Raw genomic sequence first — 21,625 nt, forward strand, 5'->3', positions numbered from 1 at the left:
GAGAGCAGGCACAGCATTTCGTTGCTCGTGCCGCGGTGTTTCACTTTCGTGTGAGTTAGTTTAAATACGGTTTTTCTCAGGAAAGTCTAAACACTTTGTAGAGCCGCTACACGGTTGACAATAGTGTCCTGAAAGTGCCGATCGCTCTTGTAAACCGGGCAGTTTGGCGAACACGAGCGAACTAATGAGCGTCATTTGGCTAGCGGTTCTGCGCACGGCTGAAAACAATGCACGCATTGCTTGGCCTGGCCTGGCGGCAGCAGCCGCCTGGAAGCAGTCTGCTGCGATCGCGCGCACAAGCTCCTGTGGGCTGAGAGCTCCGGGACTTTGCCGCGCATCGCACGCTCGTACACCTGCTGCCGGCATGAACTGGTCGGCGAAATTGCAGCGCTTGTTGGAAAATTTTGACATCACGCGAATCAGTAAGTCCAGCGTCGATTAATTTCTCTCTCCCGACGCGCACTACTACGCGCGATCGGACGCTTGCTATTCCATTCACCCGTACTACGCCGAACGTTTACGAACAATGAATTTCCTTTCGGCTTCATCAAATACAATCTGGTGCTGCACAAAACGAATTTCGTGACGCTGTGCAAAGATCTTTAGAAGGCAAGTAAATTGCAAAAGTGAGCTGCAAACCGACGAAAATGAAACCACTTTTCCCAATCGTGATGTGCGCGGATGCGATGGCTGAGGGAAAGCGGCCGCGGTGACTTCTCCGCGCTGCGTGGCATTAGAGGCGTTTCGAGCGCGTGTGAATTGTTCTCGACGCTTCTTCTGCAGGTTTCTATCATGAGAAGTGCAAGCCGTTTTTTATCGGCGACGAGCACATGGGCTTCATTCGGCCGAACGATTGGATCCACCTTGCTCCCTACAAGGATGCCTTTCAGTACGACATCAAAACGAATCGGGTTGTTTTGAATCCGAGTTGGAAGACGTACGAAGAGCGCAGCGTAAAGGTCGCCGACGTATTGCAGGAGATTCGGAGAAAGAATATCTTCAAAACACTGAAGGGATGGAGGAATGAGGTATGTTTACTGCACACAGTTGTTTACGTTTTTTGGATGGAGTCGCGCGCTCGCCTCTCCGCTGGTTCTAAATATAGCTGCCCAGTCCATTCAGTTTGCACGATCATTGTTTGATCGTGGAGCTATTTGGAAGCGCGCTAGTTGTGTCGATGTGTCGAGCTTTATTAACTATCGGACACCTCGTTCTTTTCTTTCACTTTACACTTAGTGCTACGACGTCAGTGCCAGGTTCGGTGACAAACCGGCTATGAAGATGGAAAGATCCGCAACATGTAAGAGAACTGCTATATATTTTTTTCGGTTCTTGTTTTAACACCCCAGTTTTCTTTCTTGTGAGCGATTCGTGCAATGCAGTAATGAGACATGTTCGTTGGGTTTGCACGAAGGCCTGTTCGGTCTGAAGCGATACGGCGTACACATCAATGGATACGTGAGACGGCCCGACGGGTCCATGAGCGTCTGGTTTCAGAGAAGATCGGCAACGAAGGAAACCTTTCCGAACAAGATCGACAATATGGTAAGGATGGATGCATGTTGTTCTTATGTGTTGCATCGATCGTAGCCGAAGCTTGTTTAGAATGAATGAATGAACTGGAAGCCACGAACAAGACAGAATTCGTTCAGAATGAATAGATCAATAAACGAACTTTGTTATATACAGTGACGAGCTAGATAAAACTCAGCTGGAGTTGAATAATAAAAAGAAGAACTTTGATACACGGAGGATGATCGAGTATGGCAGCTTTCGATTAGAATGAATGAGTAAATAAGGAAATAAATTTTATTACATGAAAGTGATGAATAAGTGTGCTTATGATTGATGTGGCAAGTGTTCTTTCTGTCATATGAGAAGCTGACATTCTGTGCTGTGTTATAAATTGAAACTATGGGCAAATTTTGCACTTTATAATTGATAGCAAGTAAGCACAGTGCACGTTATGAGTGGCATAAAAGCCTATTGAAATAAAACATTGTTAATTGCAACGAACAAGTGAAACGTTCAAAGTACCACTGGTTTTTCTACCGCAGTGTACCAGAGTCAGCATCACTCATCTCTTTAGAAGAAACTGCAAGAAAAAACCATGCAGTATTCGTGCACTTTGTAAGCCAGTCGAGAGAAAACAGCACGTCTTGCATTTCAGTGCAGTTTTTATCATAGTAAACTTGCCTCATGTTGAGATTTTTTTGTCCATTTACTTTATTCCCTTTGATATTGGTATGGTGTGCATTACCTTTGTTTCATTTAATTTTGCCCGTTTGGTCCAAAGCCCTTTACATCCTAATCCTTTATAATCGTCAACTTTTTGCCTACTTCGTAGACATTTTGATGTGACTTTTGGTTATTGTGAAGATATTGCTGTTGTTGATGTGCAGTGATATGGTAGAAAGGGCTTAATTTTCATGTTTTGGCAACTCACGAAAAATTGTTCCCGTGAATACTTTGTTAAAAATTTGACAATTTTTTTCTCCTCCCTTCCCTAAAGAAAAAGAACCTTTAAAGAGAGTGCGTTGTTTCTATCTTCAATATGTTGTTTCCATCTTCAATACGTATCGATGCAAATTAACGCTTCCAGGCAAAGTTCACACTTACTGAAGGACGTTTTTTGCACAACACCTGGCATAGGGTGCCTGTTCTTCTCAGCATCCTTGTGTCCTTTGAATTCACTACACACTACTATGAGTCATGGCGTATGAATGGTCTTCATCACCTTTGCTTTCAAGTCTAACATTATATATAGTACAGTTTGTCCTTGCTGCAATGCCTATAGCATAGGTGCAGCATACCAGTGTGACTCTGTCTCTTGTAGATGATGAGAACTCTAAGGGACGTGCCATTTCAGCTTCACAAAATTCAGTGCCTGCGAAAATCATTAACTGCGACTTAGTCACAATCATAAAATTTTGAGCTGCAAAAAGTAATTTCTATACAATATTTATTTTCTTTGTTTTTCTCCTCGGTATCTTGGTCCTTTTGTTAAATGACTCTGTATGAAAGCGCTCAAGACATTCCTCATTGGCAGACGCTGGGGTTGCTGCATGTTTTGGGAATGTGGCACTGTCTCCATGTCTCCTGATGCAAGACATAATATTTCTTTCTAACTTCATCTTCACTGTCGCTAAATTCGCACAAGTCGATTCCATAAAATGTGAAGATGAAAAATGACTACTTTGCTCCACGACAACTAAGGACTGAAAGGGCCATTCTTCAGTGGGAGGTGTAACTTGGCTAATGGCTGAGAAGTATCAGTGAAAGTAATAGAAACAAAAAAATGAATTAAAATATGTAAATATATGCTGATCTCGAGGAGCGAAAGCAAGTGAACAAGATGTTATGCCAAAAGTGGAATTCGTGTATTAATTCACTTAGAATACACACACTCGTCACATCATATTCAAAGCTGTCTGTACCCAGTAATCACGTCATATTCAATGCTGTCTGAACCCAGTGAGGGAGATATGGGCAGACACAGGCATTTTCCAAGTTGGTGAATTTATAAAATGGAGTAAGAACATCCAGCCCATCTCTTCTGCACCCCCGCCCTTTTTAATTGATGTGGACACATTGAGTGAGATGTTTTATTTCTTTCGGTCGTGGCTAGGAATACTAGTTTTGCATAGCTGGTTCACTAGTTTGTTCTCTTTCTTTTTTCACTTGACAAAATTTTACGCTTGTATTGGCTTGACAGAGTCTGAGCACCTGGAAGTGATGCGTAATGTGCCGTTTTTCAGGTGACAGGAGGGTTTTGTGTTGGATATACCCTGACCCAGTGCGTCCGCAAAGAAGCACAGGAGGAAGCCTCTTTGCCAGATAACCTGCTGAGTGCTATCAGGCCGGCTGGAAATGTGTCGTATGTGTTTCCTTAAGTGTGCATTTTCTTTCCTTTTTGTGGCACCATATTGTGAAGCGTATCACAAAAGATGTATATATTGACATTTTAGTTGGGGGCTGCTTCAAGTTTAGAGACACGGCAGAATTAATATGGTAACACTGACTGGGAAGGAATCTGAGGACAGAAGAAGCTTAAGTAATCCCACTAACAAAAGATTTGGTAACAACACTGGACGAGAGATGAGCATTCCATACAGCATTTAGTGACCTTTCATTTCATGAGGGCATGTGTGTACTACAAGCATGGAAACTGTATGCAAGAGTTTACTGGAGTACATTTCTCATAATCACTGCACAGCATGGGCTGGCACATGCTGCAAATCATTCACAAGCTGCTGTCATTTGCACGTTCAAGGCTGGAAGCTGTGCTTGTAAGGCACTTTGTAAGCTCAAGGTTCAGTGCAGTGAAGGCCATCACTTGGCATTGTGAACAGCGTCCACAAGTGGCAAAAAGCCTATCACTTCTGCCTTCCCAGTACCAGTTCTTGCTTTCCTTATCATATTCACACTGCTTTCTTTAGCTTCGTGCTTTGTGACTGGTGTTGCTTTTGCTCTCCTACTGACATTAATGTGTTGGAGGGACAACACTAGGTAAAAGTGCAGCATGCTCCATCCTCCGTGCCTCAACTTCTTGATTACTAGTCTTTGGAATGCTAATGTTGATAAGAGCGTGGTGTTCTCAATGGATGCATGTGTTGACAATTACATTGCAGAGAAGCTGCTCACCTCTGTTAGCTCAAACAGGGATGTGTCTGAGCAGAGGGAGGGTATTGCTACATTGGCTTTGGGGGTTTTCATAGCAAGTGGTGGGCAAATAACCAGAGAGGTGTCTTTTAGAGGAAACTGTTAGAGCACAAGTAAGAAGACGTAATTAGCTTGAATGTTGTCATTTTCTGCCGTTTTAAAGCTGAACATTAAGAACTAACTTGCGGTCATTGCTTTCTACATTTATTCTTGCAGCTTTACTGTCTGACTGGAACTCCTACGATCCTTGTGCTGATCTGTTTGAATGTTTCTGGCAGGTTTGTATATGAGGATGATCGAGGCATATTCCCGGAAACTATCTTTGTCTTTGACCTGGAGCTTCCAGCAGACTTTCAACCTCAGTGCTCAGACAACGAAGTGGACAACTTCTACCTTATGACAATTCCGGAGGTATTTATAGCATCTACTGGCATGTGCATGCATTGTCGTAAGTCAAGCTGTGTGTTATCAAGTAACTTTGGTCATTTGAATTGTGTAACGGAGTTGCATAATGCATTATATAGCAGCTGTTCAGCATGCATGCAAAAATGAAAAGCAGTGGTAGATCAATATTATTGTTATACCGTGTGCAAGCATAGCAAGGGACGGCAGAATGTTAGGTGGGCGGATGAGATTAAGAAGTTTGCGGGGATGGGGATACGGTGGTCGCAACTAGCAAAGGACAGGATTGATTGGAGAGACATGGGAGAGGCCTTTGCCTTGAGTGGGCGCAGTTAGGCTGATGATGATGATGATGATGATGACCTTGTGTTTGTAATCATTGCACTGCTGATTTTGTACTTGATGCTCTGGTGAGCTTGTAGTCATTGCACTTCTGATTTTGTACTTCGTGCTCTGGTGTTTGTCAGGTTGTGCACATGGATAAGGACCCTTTCCTTTTAATAGGAGTTCCTTCGAACCTTTCCTTTTATTTTTCTCTTGGGCAATAGCAATAGGCATGTTCGTCAATGGCCTGGCCATATTTGGCTGCAAAAAGCATTGTAAATTTCCCCCTTGGTTGCTATTGCACAGGATTTTTTTGCATCTTGGTGAAGATTTGCACAAATTATTAAAATGTTGATGCATCTTCCCTAAAACTGCTGATCAGAGCTTTTTTGATGGCATTTGAGTTACATCATGACTACTGCAATCAACAGAAACTTAATAGATCATCTGTGAAAACAGTCAAAACCCTGCCTTCGATAACTTATGTGCAATGCTTGCATGACCTTAGTTGGGCACTAATCACAGCTGTACCTGTACTGTGCCTGGTAGGACCGGCCAGGTTAGTTTTTATTTTGCATGTGTTGCTGGTGAGAAAAAAAAGCCACAGCTCCTTTCATACCGCTACGCCACAACTAGCTTAGTTAGTACATCTAGTTGCTTTGCGTGGTGCAGCACATGTCGGGGTCTGCAAGTGTGCGTTGCCACCCTGATGACACAGGTTGTGCCGTCTTTTATGTGACAGTGGCTATCCTGTCCGCAGGTCAGGAATTTAGTTTTGTCTGAAGAGTTCAAGATTACAAGCTGTCCCATCCTGCTGGACTTCTTGGTGAGGCACCACTTTCTGTCGCCTGACGAAGGTGAGTAGACTCTGTTCATTGCCTGACAGTTCTGGTTTTGTGAACAAAGCTTTTCGGAAAAGGACAATTGAATTATACTTCCTTCAGCAGTGACTTTGGAGGACCTTGTTGTGTCTCAGAAAAGGATTTTTGCTGTGAAACGTATTTGGGCTGACATTCTGTTGTGTAAGTGAAGAGATAGGCAGATTCTGGCTAATACCGGCTGGAGTATGTGCAAAAGCTTCATACTATTTATAGCCTAGCCAGCAAAAAATAAAGTTTGCGGTGTTTGGATGGCAACTGTAGGCAAGAGAGGCACTGTAAGCTAGCATCTCTGGTAATGATAGTGCTATTCCCCATGAGATTCTAGTATAGTTGCACACCACTGCGAATTTATCTTTTTTTTTCAAGTGGTTGATGTTTAGGCAGTAGAAGCATGTGATATTGCTCTCTTTAATGAAATTAAAATCAGTAATCAATGTTTTCAGAAAGTTTTTTACACATTTGTGGCAGCATTGAGCATCAAACTTTATTTTCAAGATAAGCTCTGAAAAGGGGTCCTGTATAGTGTAGAGTGTGCAAAAGTATGGGATGAACTGTTATGTAAATTTCTTTCAGCAAATTCACATAAATGTGAATTTCTTTCAGCTGTTATATGAAGGCTTTCAGTAAATTTCTGTACTGAGGTGGCCAAAAGGCACTTATGCATTGAAAACTGACAAAGAAAGGAAATCTAGTTGTAATGACCTTGCATGGACGAAATAGGCTCTAGCATGCCAGCATAAAAATGGGTAGTCAAGGCTGGGCACATGCCTAAGGAGCCTTGAAACTTGGAGGCTTAACTCGTTCCTCATCGTGGAAGTGAGTTTTTAACCACTTGTAAGAACAGGAGAGTGTGGAAGGTGAGAATGGCTGCCTCCACCAGTATGGTACGTGCCCTGAAACGCAGCAGATCTCGTAACTCAGCATTCACACGGTTGATTTTCTTGACGATCTAGGTAGCAGTGACTTTGTGGACGCTGGCTTCATTATTCAACTTTAGTTCAGAGGGCAAACGAGATTAAGAAGCCGGACCAAAACACAGGCGGCAGCGCCTCCAATAGTTTCTTATTTGAACCCGTTTTGCTAGACTTAGCGACTGTTATGAAAAGTCTATTGACATTACCGACAATAACTGTCTCATGTGCACAGTTTCCACATCATTCAGTAAGGATTTGATATGGCCTGCACTGCAAAGAGCAAATAAAATTTAATAATAAGACACGAAACATTTCAGCAAAGCTCATATTAGTAGTATAATACTTGTTTAATTGGTCTAATTTGATATATTGCATTAAATTTTAAACCTCCTAATTCTTGGACCAAAGAAATTTAATGAAAACCCATGAAATGTGGCCATTTTTCTTACAGTAGGAAAAGAATTAAGAAGGGCAAGAAAGGAACATGGCTGTCAGCTTCAGCCTCTTATTCTGAGTGGGCGCTGTGCAGCAGAATACAAGAAATACTCGTGATAGGTTTTTGTATGATGAATGCTGTTCTTGGTGCGTCCTGAAGAGAATTTAACTGCATGCATGCTATGTAGATGGCAATACTTGTTCCTGTGGGAGTACTTCCTCTGTTCAATCACATTTTTATTGTAGCCTGCACAAATTTGGGCTAATCTCGTTGAACTGCTTTCTTCTCAGCATTCTGAAGCTGATGTGACAAAGGGGGGCTAGAGGGGGTCGTAGTTGAAAGTGTGCAAATTTAGGAAATATTTTCTGTTACCTTCATAGTTCACTGTCTGGGCTGCAGTTCAGGCTGGTGTGCCAACTAATTGTTCTGAAGTTAGCAGCTAGATCTGCATATAGCGATGTTTGACCACTGGCATTGAGGGCAAATTAAAGTTGGCTTGTATCGATAGATTAATGCATTATAACGACAAAGAGGCTTCTTTTGTCGAAAACAAAGCGTTTATAAGGTGAAGAAGGCCATCACTGTCCAATTTCGCAAGTAAACTGCGGTGCATCAAGAGAGTTGTTCTAGAGCAGCAGCTCTACTCCCATGCAAAACATCAAGGTCATGTCGCTCCGAAGAATGACCTTCAAGAGGTGGAGCGGAGGTGTGGCTATGACGTCTTACAGTGTGACCTGCCGTGCCTCAACACAGCTGCTGCATGCGGAGCCGGTGTCATTAGTTCACCTTCGCAACTTCATTGAAAGCGATTCAACGCTCACCTCACAGTTGCGCTGAACCACGTGACTCGCTGTATGTGATAAGATAATAAAAGGTGCGAGGCACTGCTTGATGTTCGCAGATATCCATGGAGGCGTCGCACACTGGAACCAGTGCTTTGGCTGTATAACATAGATGGCTGTTTGAATCTGATGATTCTTATGATCAAGAATGTTAACAGGGTGCATTGGCGAAGGATACTAGGCCTATGAAACGTTAAACCATTGCAAACCATGTCTGACCGTGCTTAAGCTTCTGATCTGTAAACTAGCTTGAGCCGAGTTGAACCCCAGCCAATTTTTTCGCCACAGATCCCAGAGGCTAGGCTACCTGCCATTCACTTCAAAATGATGATCACCGAGTCCTATTCGTTGCTGACATCATGAAGTTGAATTGAGTGTTGGGAAAATTCTTGAGTGCAATTTTCTTAGCAATAAATGCGTCTTTTCCTGCTGAACAAACACCAGAGTAGCAAGCCATAAAATTGATTTTGACTGCGGGCAAAAATTGGACGGAGCTGTCCTCACTCTCCCTGAACTTCTTGAACGTGGTACTAGCTAGGTACGAAACTACAGAGGTATTTCAGTTATTCATGCGTACGTCAGCTGACACTTATTGACGCTTGCATTGAGTGACAGGGTATTCTGGTACATTTTATGCTTGTGACAAGATGTGTTTACTCTTTCCAGTGAACATTTGTGTGCCTGTACCTCACAACTTCAACATTTTTCATGTGATAAGCGCCCAGATGCTTGTCTGCCTCTGATGATCAAATTTTTGTCTCTGTAGCCAATAGCGTAATGCTCTAGACAGTATGCCATATAGATAGTTCTTCCTATATCTTTGCACTTTCAGTGCTCCAGTATTGTACACTGCAGTGTGTTTGTCGTTCAGTTGTCAGATAAACATGAAACTAAAGTAAGAATCCCAGTGGAACAAGCATTACGAGTGGGAAACTTGTCGCGAAATAAGAGTGCCTTGTGACACGAAACTGATGGCAGTTTGCTACTTTAGTGTGTAACTCTGCAATAGCACTGTTGCAGGCTGCGCACAATCTCTTCCCAAATACATAGTGTGCATAATTGGAAATCCTGAGCTGCCAACTTTTTTGGCTCCTGCTGTTCTCGTTGCAGAACCGAACTACTGTCAGCTCATCGACACTGTGCACATGCCATTGCACAACTTCTACCCATCTGCAATGGTGCCCACTGGGGAGACCAAGCATCGCTTCCACAACAACTCATTGGCAATATAACTTATGCATGAAGTGGTTCCTAAGTTAAACAAATCCTATGTACATATATTTATGTATACACACGCATATATATATTGTATATTATACACACAAACTTGCATGCACATATACATGCAGCTTGCAGTGCTGGGATGGCGTTTAGGCCAGTTAGTGAACTGCAGCTCTCGGAAGGAAAGACCGGTGCATAATTGCTCACTCTGCCCTAGTGATGCAGTGTGTTAACCAAAGCATGTGGAGGCTTCAGCATTGGGGATGCTGCTGTGGTCAAGAGAATAGGTTATGTTTATGGCAACCGACCCCTGGAAAGTCATGCAGCAGCCAGAACTAACCACGCTGTTCAAGGTCATAGAGTGCTGGTAGTTTGCTTGGAAGGTGGCGTAGTATTTAGCAGCTGGACAGCGTCCTTGCAGCAGCTTGAAAAGTGGTTGGCAATGCAGGCTGAATATATGTCCTATGGATAAACCAAGCAAAAGAAAGAGAAAGGCATTCATTCATTGGGGTTTGAGTGACAGGTCTGCAACAGGTGAGGAAGTAATAAACGACGTGATGGTAAACACTGGTAAATAGTGAATGAGTAAACTTCAGAACAGCATTGCACGTAAAGGTCAGTTTTGTGCATGCGTGTAATGCACAGTGTGCTGGTCATTCCTGTGGCAAAAAGCTGGGCACTCCGAGCAGCATTGGCTTGTAACACTAAGAAACAAGGCCCGTCTGTAGGAAAGCACATTGTACGACTAGTAAATGCACTAGTGTAGCAAAGAGAGTACTGAGTTAGTGTTCAGGCATGCAACGGTAAAGGTGCTTGTTTGGAAAGGGGAAAAAGTAACGTTTAACAGGTAAGAGTGGCAGTGCCTTGGATTATATCATTACGGCGCACTGTAGCAAGCAAAGCCACAGTGTGCCTCCTGGCAATGAACACATCCCAGCTGCTGTCTAGCCCTTTCTCGCTGGATTTTTTTATCTGGGAAATGCCATAGTTCCTACTAGCTCTAGAAGCTGTAGGGGATCACAGCAGTGTGGTACCACTGTTCTTTTACGGGCATTTGAACTTTGTCTCGGTTTGGTGCTGCTCGTTGGCAGTAGCAAATGCTTTATTTCGACTTTGCCTTTTGGTTGACAAAACTTTCATTAACTGTCTTGACGAAAAGTTCTGGCGTGCTGCTTTAATGTGAAGTTAAAGGCACTCTCAGTTAGTGTGCACTAAAGATGGTGTCACTTCTGAGACGTGTGGTGGGTGCTTCTTGTACACTTTGCAGAATGCTAAGAGCATATTAACCGCAGTGCACTTTCGGAGAACTGCAACCTGTGTTCTGCTGTACTGGTACAGTGTCCCACATGTTACACTGTACTTCTGAAGCTGTGTTTGTAGGCAAAAAAACTTTTTGCTGCCTGGTTAGACTGAGGACAAGAAATTTGCCAAGGCAGAGCAAAGGGTGCGAGAAGATATATATAAGGATAAGAATGTGGATCTGGCCAGTGTGGCCATTGCAGTGTGAATTGAACATGAGGGTACTTTGTTCATGCGTTTTGAAGGATTGCAAACTTGGCACTTTGTAGTAACATGTGGTGATATTTGCTATGTTATCTCAAGATCTCATAATGAAACATTATGCTGCTGTAAGTAGCTGCCATTTGTTCTTTGCCACCTCATGCTATGTTCAGCATGATGCAAGACCAGTTCACATGCTATAGTCCACTTGCCCCTTCAAAGTGCCCATTAGCGTCTCATTGCAATGTTAGGATAAGTGACATTTTTCCTTGACTTGTCTTTCACTAACTTTAGAACAGTTTTTATGAATATGCATTTTTTTATAGTGTGCAATGCTGCATTTATTCTCAGGCACTGTGTAGTTTTGTGAGTCAGCTAGGACTGCATGAGGATGGTTTCTTACCTTACAATATTTATGGCTGCCAATGATGTTGCAGGGTTTCTTTTTAGAATAGCAAATGGACAACAAAACAAAAAGCATGATTTTTGTTTTGTTGGAGTTATTAGGTGGCTTATATATAGGGCCCTTCATTTTCGAGTGAAACTCGATTTTGCCGAATTCTTTCCCCCTTAACAAATTTCTTGAAAATTGGGTTAAAGCTGATTTGTGCCTGAAAATGTGCCTTAAAAAGTAGTTTTCCGGTGCACAAAGCTGAAGACCCTCATGAAAATTAGCTGATGTCTTGAGCTTAATCCAGGCCGAGTGCTTCGAGTTAACTGATGATTTTAAACCTGTTTTAATGCCTCTTATTAATGATGCGGCTTAATTTGAGAATAAGTTAGTATGTTTTAGAAGCAAGAGGCCAAGACACGAGTACTGAGCATATGTCTCACTGTCATCACTATATCAAGCACTATCTGCGCTAACAACATGCTGCTTGAAGGCTATTGAACGTTAAAGATACTCACTATTATGTTTAATGAATGTCTTTGCACGTACAAACAAAGACAGGCAGACTTTTCACAGATACGAAAGTGCTACATAAGAGATGCTAATAATTCCAAGAAGTGAGAAAAAAAAACGAGATACCTGGTTTGGTAGGTGGTTTTTCATTGGAAACCGGCCATTTACATATTGCTTACAAAATAATGAGGAAGAATGAGACCAATTTGTGGTCACGCAAAGACAAGCGTTTAAAGTAAAATGTATTTTGCGGCAAAAAATAATCCGGAAAAACCCAAATTATGAGAGTTTTTCTGAACGATCTTATCAGAATTTCAGCTTAAAACAGATCGCCCGATTTTCGCCCCCAAGATTCTGAAGAAAAGCATAATAAAACCCAAAAACGAAGGGCCCTACTTACTATACTGTGGCATGGATTTCGTTTTCATGGATCTCATTTTGCTGTTCATAGCGTGACTTGGTCTTGCAGTGCACTGTCCGTGCAACTAAGTCCACGAAGACTGATTATTTGCTGACTTGCTAAATCTGTTCACGAAGACTGTGCATCATTCATTGTGAGATTTTGGTTGCACAGTGGTTGCATCTATAACATGCTCTACTTTTGATAGTAAGGTTCAGTTTTGGTAAGTCCAAGCTCTCGCATACGACTGGCGTTAGCGGGCACAAAACTGATTCAGGCTGTAGCGCGGTGATATGCTGATAATCAACAATGCTGACTGATGTTGGTTGTAGCTCACTTAGTGGTGTAGCACGTTTTTACTACTGTCACTTGCACAGAATAGCAGCACCTGCTGGTTGCTTTAATTAGGGCACAATTTCTTGTATAATGCTAGTGGTACTAGTTGGAAGCCCCCTCATCTTTTTATATGCAGACAGTTTTGACATTGAGCTCTTCGTGTAACTTTTGTGCAACACTTTGACACTTTATGCCACCAGAAAACTAGTAGTAGTAGTTCAGGAACAGTAAAGCCTGCTGGGATGTAACTTGTGATGCGTCCTAACGTGCTGAAGGCTAATGATGTAACTTGTGGGGATATCTGCACCACAGGCAGATTTTCGTACTTCCTATTTAAAGAAAAAAAAAATGTGTGTGAAAGCACAACAACGCATTGATAAATCAGTTAAATTACAAAGCGATCCTTAGAGCAATGCATCTAGTATAACCTGTAATGCTGCTGTGTGGTACTGTACCACGTTGGTGAACGTAGTGTATGCCATGTGGTTGTTTTGAATGGGACTGCGGTAGTATGAAAGCAACTCCGTGGAGATGCTCAGCTTGTTACAATTCCCAGCGTCAGCTTCTCCTTTACTTCTTTTAACTAATTTCTCATTAGCGGATTGGTTGTCGGGTTATTCGAGGCTCTGTTCTTTAACTGAACTTGCGTATATGCTTTTTTAGACACCTTTTCTCTCTCTTTCTGATCCTCTTCCTTCTTGCAGTGTCAGTGAGGCTCTGTATGACAAGATTTTTTAGACTGATCCCTCCTTTTATCTCCGAGTACTTTTTTCTTATCTTTTCCATCCAGTAGTATCATAGACATTTTCAAAAAGGGGTTGAAGGGTGCCACTATATTGGACACTGAGCTGTGTTCATAAAACTTAAAAATAGTTGAGGATTAAGCTCCCTACTCTCTCCCGACAGCCCAACTAACCGGTCGCTCCGAATGCCGTGAAAAGGCATATTGAGCCAGGAGAAATTAGATGCCATGACTGCAGCATAAGTTTGTATGAAAAAAGAGAGCCCATCAGTAGTGTTTTTTTGTATGGTGCAAGTCTTTAAGAAAGTTATGCTGGAAAATATGTATGGAATGGGGCACATAGTTGATTGAAAGTAGTTCTATTTAGAACGATATGGAGGTAAGCAGTAAAATGAATGCATACAGTCGAACCTCGATATATCGAACACAGATATTACAAATTATTAACTATACCTTGCACTTTTTAAATATCTTCAACAAACATATGCAATTCTTACTCCATATATTGGTTTTATTGGTTTTATGTTGGTTATTGGTTTTATTGGGTTTATTGGTCCGTGATTGGTTTTAAAATGGCTATATTAAAACCCGCTGCAGTGGCTTAGTGGCTTTGACGTTCGACTGCTGATCCTAAGGTCATAGCCTATATGTCGCTTCGGGGCGTTAAACCCCGCTTGCCAACGTCGGTATGCCGAACTCCTGAATGCAAAGTGATGCCCGCTTTGGATGGCAGGCGGCAGGCTTCACCGCTCTACACTAGGGGTGGCATGGCAAGCGATCATGCCATGACCGGCATATTTACCCCACATTAAAATTAGCGCCCCTCGACAGCGACCCGGAAGCAGCTTCGTGGGCAGTTGTAGCCTCGCCGTAATTCTGCACTGCGGCTGTACAACCCAGTCAGCTATCGTGGAGGGTGTGAAAACTACAATAACTTTCGTTCTGGAGTACCAATTTCTGCGGCCACTGCTGCATTGCAGGGAAGCCACCCCAGATGGCGTTTCGCCTGCCGCCGCTGTGTTCTAGTGACGATGTGCGGGGAAGCCCACCTAACTAGAGTTTGGCGCTCTGTTTTGTGCATCCTCTGTAATCGCTACGAGCGCCTTCAGAACAGCGCTAAATCTTCGGAAATGGTCTCTGCCCAACCTCTTGTAAGGGTCGCCTGAGTTGCTTTTTCATCACTGACTAAATTAGGCTGCTCTTGCTTACGTCTTTTATGAAATTTTATATTACGAATTTTGACTATATCGAATTATTTTACAGTTTTTTTGCCTGTTCGCTATAATGAGCTTCGACTGTGTATTCATTTGTTCATGCAACTTGCACCAGTCAGGAGGACTTTATTTATCTGTGCTTAGCGGTGACATGTGCAAACTATGTGCTCACTCTTGTCACTATAGCTTACAGCCAGTTGCACAGAAAATATGAGTGTTAGTGCGTGTATGGGATGGCCGATAACAGTTGGGGGGTTAGTGTTTTTTCTTTTTATTTTGTCACTAAAATGTTCAAAGAGCATGAAAATATGTGTTGGAGCTGCTTCTATCCACTTTACCTGTGAGTACTTGTCATGGCTAGAGCATGTTTTTTGTGCTTTTTGCATAAAATTGTTAGGTTAGAATTTTCTTTTATTAAGCCAAAAAGGAGGCTAGGAACACCTGATGCATGGCAAATGGTACTTCATGTGCCACAACAAAAACAAAAGAAAGGAAAAGAAACAGAGAGGGAAAAAAAAGAAAGATGCGAGAGAAAAAGGGCTCTATAAAAGTGAGTGGAAGTTCATGTTGAGTGCTGTCACTGAATGTGATACCTCATTACATATTGCATAATACTCTACAATCTAGACTGTTGACAACAGTGTTGGGGGAACTTCGTATCATTCTTTACGAGCGTTGGTTTTCTAAAGAAAGCATCACTTCATCAAAGGGTGCAGACGTAAAATGCTGAAGGCCAACAAAAGTAGTTGTTTGTTTCCTTAGCATGCAAAGATGTCTTCAAGCAAAATTCATTTGCAGGCTTGAATGGGGCCTAACTTAATGTGATTAAGAAGAATAAATGTTTGGTCAAGTTATTAGATATGCGATATAAAACTCGTGCAGCAGCAAGCGACATACAATTTTCAGTAGTGGCTGGCTAGTAGATTCGACATTGCCACCTACAGAGAAATCAACCTCCAGTCTCATGCTATTTGAGCTGAACGAAATATCAAGGCACCTCCATGTCTATCTGTAAGCAATGGGCGGTGGGAAACATGAGATGCTGCTTGCTAGCTTGTGATGGAGGTGTAAGCAGATTACCTTTTTTTGTGTTAAGAGATTTCTGATTTTGTGTGGTCGCCTACGTTGCAATGGATCGAATGTGGAGTCACATAGGAGCTGCAAGCTAACGCTAGCTAAACCTGTTACTGAAAAAAATTGTTTGTAATTAGTCGCACTGCACTGCGGCCTTTTGAGTTCATTGTCATCATTAGTAGGAATCTTGCAGTGCAAAACACTGACGTGCAAAAGCTTTGTGTCTGTACCACTTTAATTAAGCAGACTAGGCTGACACCTAAAGTAGACCTTGCTGTTTAATTCAATGTAGCAAAACTTTGCTTTGCGAATAATGCCTTGCAGTGGAACTTCATGCAGAAACTGTTCATGTATCTGCCATGCTGCCATAAATAGAATGAACAGTAGTTTATGCTTTAATTGCGTCTTCTGTTTATGATAAACAGATTGTACCACATATGCTCATACAAATTGCTTTGTGGAAGGTGTTTAAAACTGATGTCAAACAAGTGATTTGCTTCGACTGAGGAGAATATTTATTTTGAAATATTGTGACGATGCATTCCATCATCGTTTCCTACCAGTGTATTGTGTGTACAGCTCTTTGGATAGTTCATGGATCTCATTGTTCTGGGCTCAGGGTGCTAGACTGAGGTTTTGCAATGCCCAGTGTGCAACTGTACCTTGGTAGTAATGTTGGTTTTCATGAAGAGTGGCTAAGCAAAAATTTGTACTTGCCAGTGGTGAAATGCTTGCCAGGTAATTGCAGAAATGAATCATTCAGGTTGAATGGTTTACACATCCTGACTGAGCATTAACATTTCTTCTGAAGTAATGCTAAAACGATGCAGTGCAAGAAATTTGAGGAAGCCACATATGGCATGCAATTTTCGAGTGTCCGTTATGTTTCAACATGCAGAATTTAACAGGCCCAGCAATGCGTTTAAGTAAGCACACTGTTGCCCAGGTATTCTGCGTGCATGGATTCATTGCATCGCAAATTTATTGTGAATGTTCTGATCTCAAAACCTGATTTGAGCCATGATATTGCGCGTGCCTTTATGGTACGTAGTATATGCTGCCAGCCGAAGCTGCTGAACGCTACATTGTGAGTGTTTGGGATCGCAACTTTGTCATCACATCTCAGTTAAACACTATGCGCCTCACTGAATATGAGGCAGGGTGTGCGTATTAGAGTAGCTGCTGTAATACAAAGCTAGGCACTGTAGTGTCTTGCAAATCTCACTGTTTGCACCTTGAAGGCAGGCACTGAAAGGAAAACGTGAAGCTGCAGTTTTTGTGCATGACAATGGAAAGCACTATCGATTAACGTGTGCCTTTTATCTGGCGATTGGTCAGCAGTACTTTTAAAGAGTTTTAGCATAGCATGATCTGCTCCCATGATCCTCATGGGCGAAGCGCTATCTGTGCGTGTGCAGAGGAACGGTATCAATTACAGGTGCACACCTGCCACTGTGAAGGCACAGTTGGCAAACGGATGACGGTAGCGGATTCTGGGTTGCGTTATGCGCTGTGCAAACTCTATACGAATGGCGTTGCTGTATACCGCTATCACTGGCCACGACCAGCGCGTGCACTGATAATCTGGGTGCATCTGGCTTTCACTTGACTGTCTGCACTTGACCCAGGGTACTGTTAGCACTTGCCTGCTTGGTGACTGACATCAGTGATAAACAGTAGTGATAAGCGGTAGCGCTACACTAAAACGCTCATGCTCATCGCTGTTTTCGTTGAATACGCAGAGGGATAGAGTGGCGCTTTTGTTTTTTTTTTTGTTTTTTGCTTAAAGAAAAACTGTTTCTTATTTTCACTGGCGGGGAAGCTTTACTTCGTTTTTTTTTCGGCCTTCCAAGAGAAGTTATGTTTCTTTCGCTGTATTTATTAATGATAGTATCATTATAACGAGTTTAACTGTGTTTGTGTAAAATCCAGCCATACACTTCCTTCATTAGCGAACGATTTCTGACAGTTTGGAACAGGCTCGCCAGTGCAAAAAGGGTATTGACGCCTGTAATTAAAGGTGTACCTTCCCGCAGGATTTCACCCGCATCTCACACTGCTCTGCTGATAATTCGATGCCGTCACTATGAAGAATGCTTACAGACACGCGGTATTATCCATATTCAGTCCGCAGCAACCACAGGAAAGGTCCAGAATAGTCTGCACGAGCCCCTTCCCCCCTTCATCTGGGACTTGGACAGAAAAAAAAATCTAATCTTCCCGTCCTGTATCCTTGAACTTAACTGGAATAAAGTCGGACTTGAGTTTACAAAACAAGGTTTATTACCCTCCCTCTGTTCAGAGCAGGCACTTTGGACGGGTCGACTTGCACTAGTTTCCTGAGAGAGGATGTGCAGGTGTTTTCTGATGTCCACATCACAGTCCTTTTTTTCGTTTTTCTGGTCTTCTGTGCACTTTCGACAGATCAGCACTGGGCTTTGGGAGCATGCACTCATAAATACCTGATGGAAGTCTGGGCACAATACGTCATACATGTGGTTTCTGCAATTCAAAAGACACAAGACCCTGTGGGTGCCATGTTGGAGCACCAGCGGGCAGAGCTTCCATTTGCGATAACTGAATTGGAAAAACGTGCAGGCTTTTGTCATTCTTCTGATTTCTAACATGTGGGGCTTTTGTGATGGGATTGGTGACCATCTGAGGAGGAAGCTTCGCTCCAGACGTTGCGTCAAGGTTCAGAACAAAATTTTAAGCCTGTTCTTTGCTGCCGTCTTGTATTTCGTGGGTGGGATACAGGTCGCGCACTGCAGAGGAGGCTTATGTTTGGGTCTGAATTTAACTATCCTAAGGCTGCGCCTGGATATGGCAACTCTTTGTCCACAGGCCATGTATGATTGTGTCCGAATATACGCCCATTACTGAGAATGTTTTGCATTCACTTCATACTTAGTTTTGTACCTGATATCGACTTTCATTACCTGTGACACCTGTGTTTACGCATTACTTGCGCATATGGTTCGGTTGTTTCTTTTGGACTGTAGTACTCCTTTTCAGTTTATGAAACGCTGTCATATCACCAATGAAACCCTACCTTTGAGACTGGTAGTTTATCCCTACAGACTGGCTTTCGCAGAGTGTTATCACTTTGGTAGCAGTATAACTGCACTGTTGTCGAGGCACTGTCGGGATTTCGGCCTTTCGTCTGCCTTGTTGAGTTCTAACAAAAGTCTTCTGACAGTTGTCATCTGACAAGCAGCTGCGTAATGTGCTGGTGACTGGCGTTGAAAAAATCAGCGCTTGATCAACTTTTCACTGCAGATACATTGTGTCTTCATTTTTAATAGCGCTCAACATTGGGGTGAGTTAGGGCAAGCCATCAGAGTAGATTAACTTGAAAGAAAGCACTGGGATCAACGGGTAGGATCAAACAGTATCAACAGTTCACTACGTCGTCTGTGGCGTTTGTGTCTTTTTCTTTGCTTTCGTCTTAAAAGGGACGCTGCGGTATCTATTGCTGTATCATCGTAATTCGCGTATATGTGACGGGTGGCGAGTCAAATCTGAGGACATGTATTTATTGAGGTTGTGATCTGTATGCAGCATTTTGCGCCTCTTGAAGATATTGTTATATTTCTCTCTAGATATGTATGTGGTTTGTGTACCTGACATGTTCAAGTGTGGTCTTATATGCTGCACTTTATTTATTATCATTTTCATAGCCAAAGGGAAGGTGGTGTTGGGTTATTGGGTTTGGTTGTAGCTTTATGGTTTTATCATTTTCTTATGTGCGTGACCTTTGTATGAAAAAATGCCACCACGTACATTGCGAGCTAGTCTCGGGTTTTATTGGAAGCAATGGTACCACATTTTGTACCGTCACGCTTGGGAATAGCAAAGTCCTGCTGTTTTGTGTAGTGGCTGCACTTGGAGTGGCTGGATTGTTTGATGACCTTCACGGCATGGCCAGTCTGTTCAGGTTTTTGAGCTAAATGAAATTGAACTTGTGTGCCAGTTTCAGTTTTCTTCTATTTATAAATAATCTTGCCTACCAGGGAAGCAACTTTCTGAAACGTGGCCAATGGGAGGCTATTTCAATATCCACAAAGTGTCGATTGTGACACCTTGTTCATTGAAATTCTTTTCTAGTGTGCTCTAAAAAAAAAAAAATGTGGGTGTAATAATGGTGGAGATATGCATACAGTGACACCGGTGCTAAAATGCTGTGGCTGTGGTGTACCATGTGTTGCTTTTGCTCGGCATTTTGTTTATCTGATAATTATAAACAGCAATGCCAAAGAGGCATCATACATATCTAAAACATAATTTCTGGCCCCTTCTCCCCCCTTTTCACCTAGCCATACCACTACAACCTTCCTGGCGCCGTCCCTGCTTTGCTGCCCAGGTTCTCACTCCCCAAAATATCGGTAAATAGCCCATAGGCATCTATAAAGTGTACATTGACTGTCTAAAGAAATTCTGCGCGTGTAGGGTTGCACGTGTCATCATAGGCGTCATAATGGCAAATCATTTGAAGCTTCAATGGTGCAGTATAGAGCAGGCTGCGATGAGCAGATAAGGAATCACACAAGTTCCGCTGTGCTCCTACTCCCCATCATGGCGCCTGCTATGACGTCCGCACAACTATACAGAAACGATAACAGTGGCGTTGTATAGGATAACGATAGGCTGGGCATTTTAGCGTTCAGTTAATTGTGCATACCGTTACCGGTACACTGTGCATGGGCATTGCGACATGAAGACCACAAGTTGGGGTGGTAGTATTGCTTCGGAAATTTGTATCTTTCTCTTTGTGTGTCGGTTTGGTGCTGGATGACCCTTGTTCTAAACGCATTGGTCAAAGCTTGTCAGCGAAAGTGTGAAGCAGTAACCATATATTGTCCAGGTTACGGTCAGTTGCTTTGCAGCCAGATTCTAAACATTAATTTCACGCCTGCGCAGTACCTCTTGCAGTGAATTCATTCAGCAGGCTGTTAATTTAAGCAGCTATTTGTGAACTTGCACTTTAATCTGGCTGCCCTGTAGCAATTGCTGGGAGTGGCAACGTATATTGCAAACCAATTGCTTTGCGTGTGAAAGCGCTGAGGCCAGTGCTCCTTGGTTTTCAGAGAGACGTATGATACTTGTATATGCGGAATGTGATACACATGCGCAAGAGTGATGTCTTGGCCAGTGAATAAAAGTTTACACTGCGTGCGTCGCACAATAGAATCCACTGTGGTTTTTGTGTATCTCTGGTTGTCTCTGGTTGCTGGTTTTACATTTGAAAGAATGTTCCCAGCTTCAGAGTTGAGAAACGAATTCCAAGATCTGCTGGATGCTTGTTAATTGTGCGCATCCCGGGTGCGAGAGCACGCTGCCTGCAGTGATGCGTATAGTCATGTACAGTTTTGGTCAAAAGTATTCAGGCAACATAGTTTGCTTTTTGCTGGTGTAGTGAACTGCTTACAGTGCTGCTGCAGCTTAAAAGACTTTGTGGTCTTATGGGCTCCACTATGTGTTTCGAAAGCAAGCCATGTGGGCTGAAGACTGACTAAGGCTGTACATTTGCCGCGACGCTTCTAACATTGCACAATGCTTGAGTGGTATAAAGGTGTACAGAACTAGAAGGGTGAATATATACAGGTAAGGCCTCCTTAGTAAAAGTTGACTGAGGTAAAGAGATATTGTGAAGAAGAAGCGGGCAGTGGCACGGGACGGTGCGCTCGCGCTAGGCCCGCAGCCATTGAAGAAATCATATTTGAACTGTCATGTCGTCATGTCATGTCGCAAAAAGTTTTCGAGGCGGATGCCT

The 21,625-nt window shown here is 42.8% G+C and overlaps 1 protein-coding gene across 1 annotated transcript; it reads left to right on the forward strand.

Annotated features, from left to right (window-relative positions):
• The first annotated feature begins 64 nt into the window (after nucleotides 1–64).
• LOC149343226 (uncharacterized) lies at nucleotides 65–21,042 on the forward strand. The gene is made up of 8 exons (XM_089545775.1): nucleotides 65–422; nucleotides 784–1,028; nucleotides 1,237–1,300; nucleotides 1,415–1,545; nucleotides 3,759–3,877; nucleotides 4,941–5,073; nucleotides 6,149–6,245; nucleotides 9,572–21,042. The coding sequence occupies exons 1-8, from the start codon at nucleotides 185–187 to the stop codon at nucleotides 9,691–9,693; spliced, it is 1,149 nt and encodes a 382-aa protein (XP_089401901.1). The 5' UTR covers nucleotides 65–184; the 3' UTR covers nucleotides 9,694–21,042.
• Nucleotides 21,043–21,625: the final 583 nt, after the last annotated feature.

Source organism: Amblyomma mixtum, chromosome 5, assembly GCF_055824585.1.
Source record: "Amblyomma mixtum isolate Tamu chromosome 5, ASM5582458v1, whole genome shotgun sequence".
NCBI classification, from domain to species: domain Eukaryota; kingdom Metazoa; phylum Arthropoda; class Arachnida; order Ixodida; family Ixodidae; genus Amblyomma; species Amblyomma mixtum.

Bases quoted from the DNA above. Each gene is read 5' to 3' on its own strand.
- LOC149343226 (XM_089545775.1), top strand. From the start codon at position 185: ATGAGCGTCATTTGGCTAGCGGTTCTGCGCACGGCTGAAAACAATGCA. The intron at 423-783 runs GTAAGTCCAGCG...CTTCTTCTGCAG, and splicing joins TTTTGACATCACGCGAATCA to GTTTCTATCATGAGAAGTGC. The intron at 1,301-1,414 runs GTAAGAGAACTG...GTTTGCACGAAG, and splicing joins GATGGAAAGATCCGCAACAT to GCCTGTTCGGTCTGAAGCGA.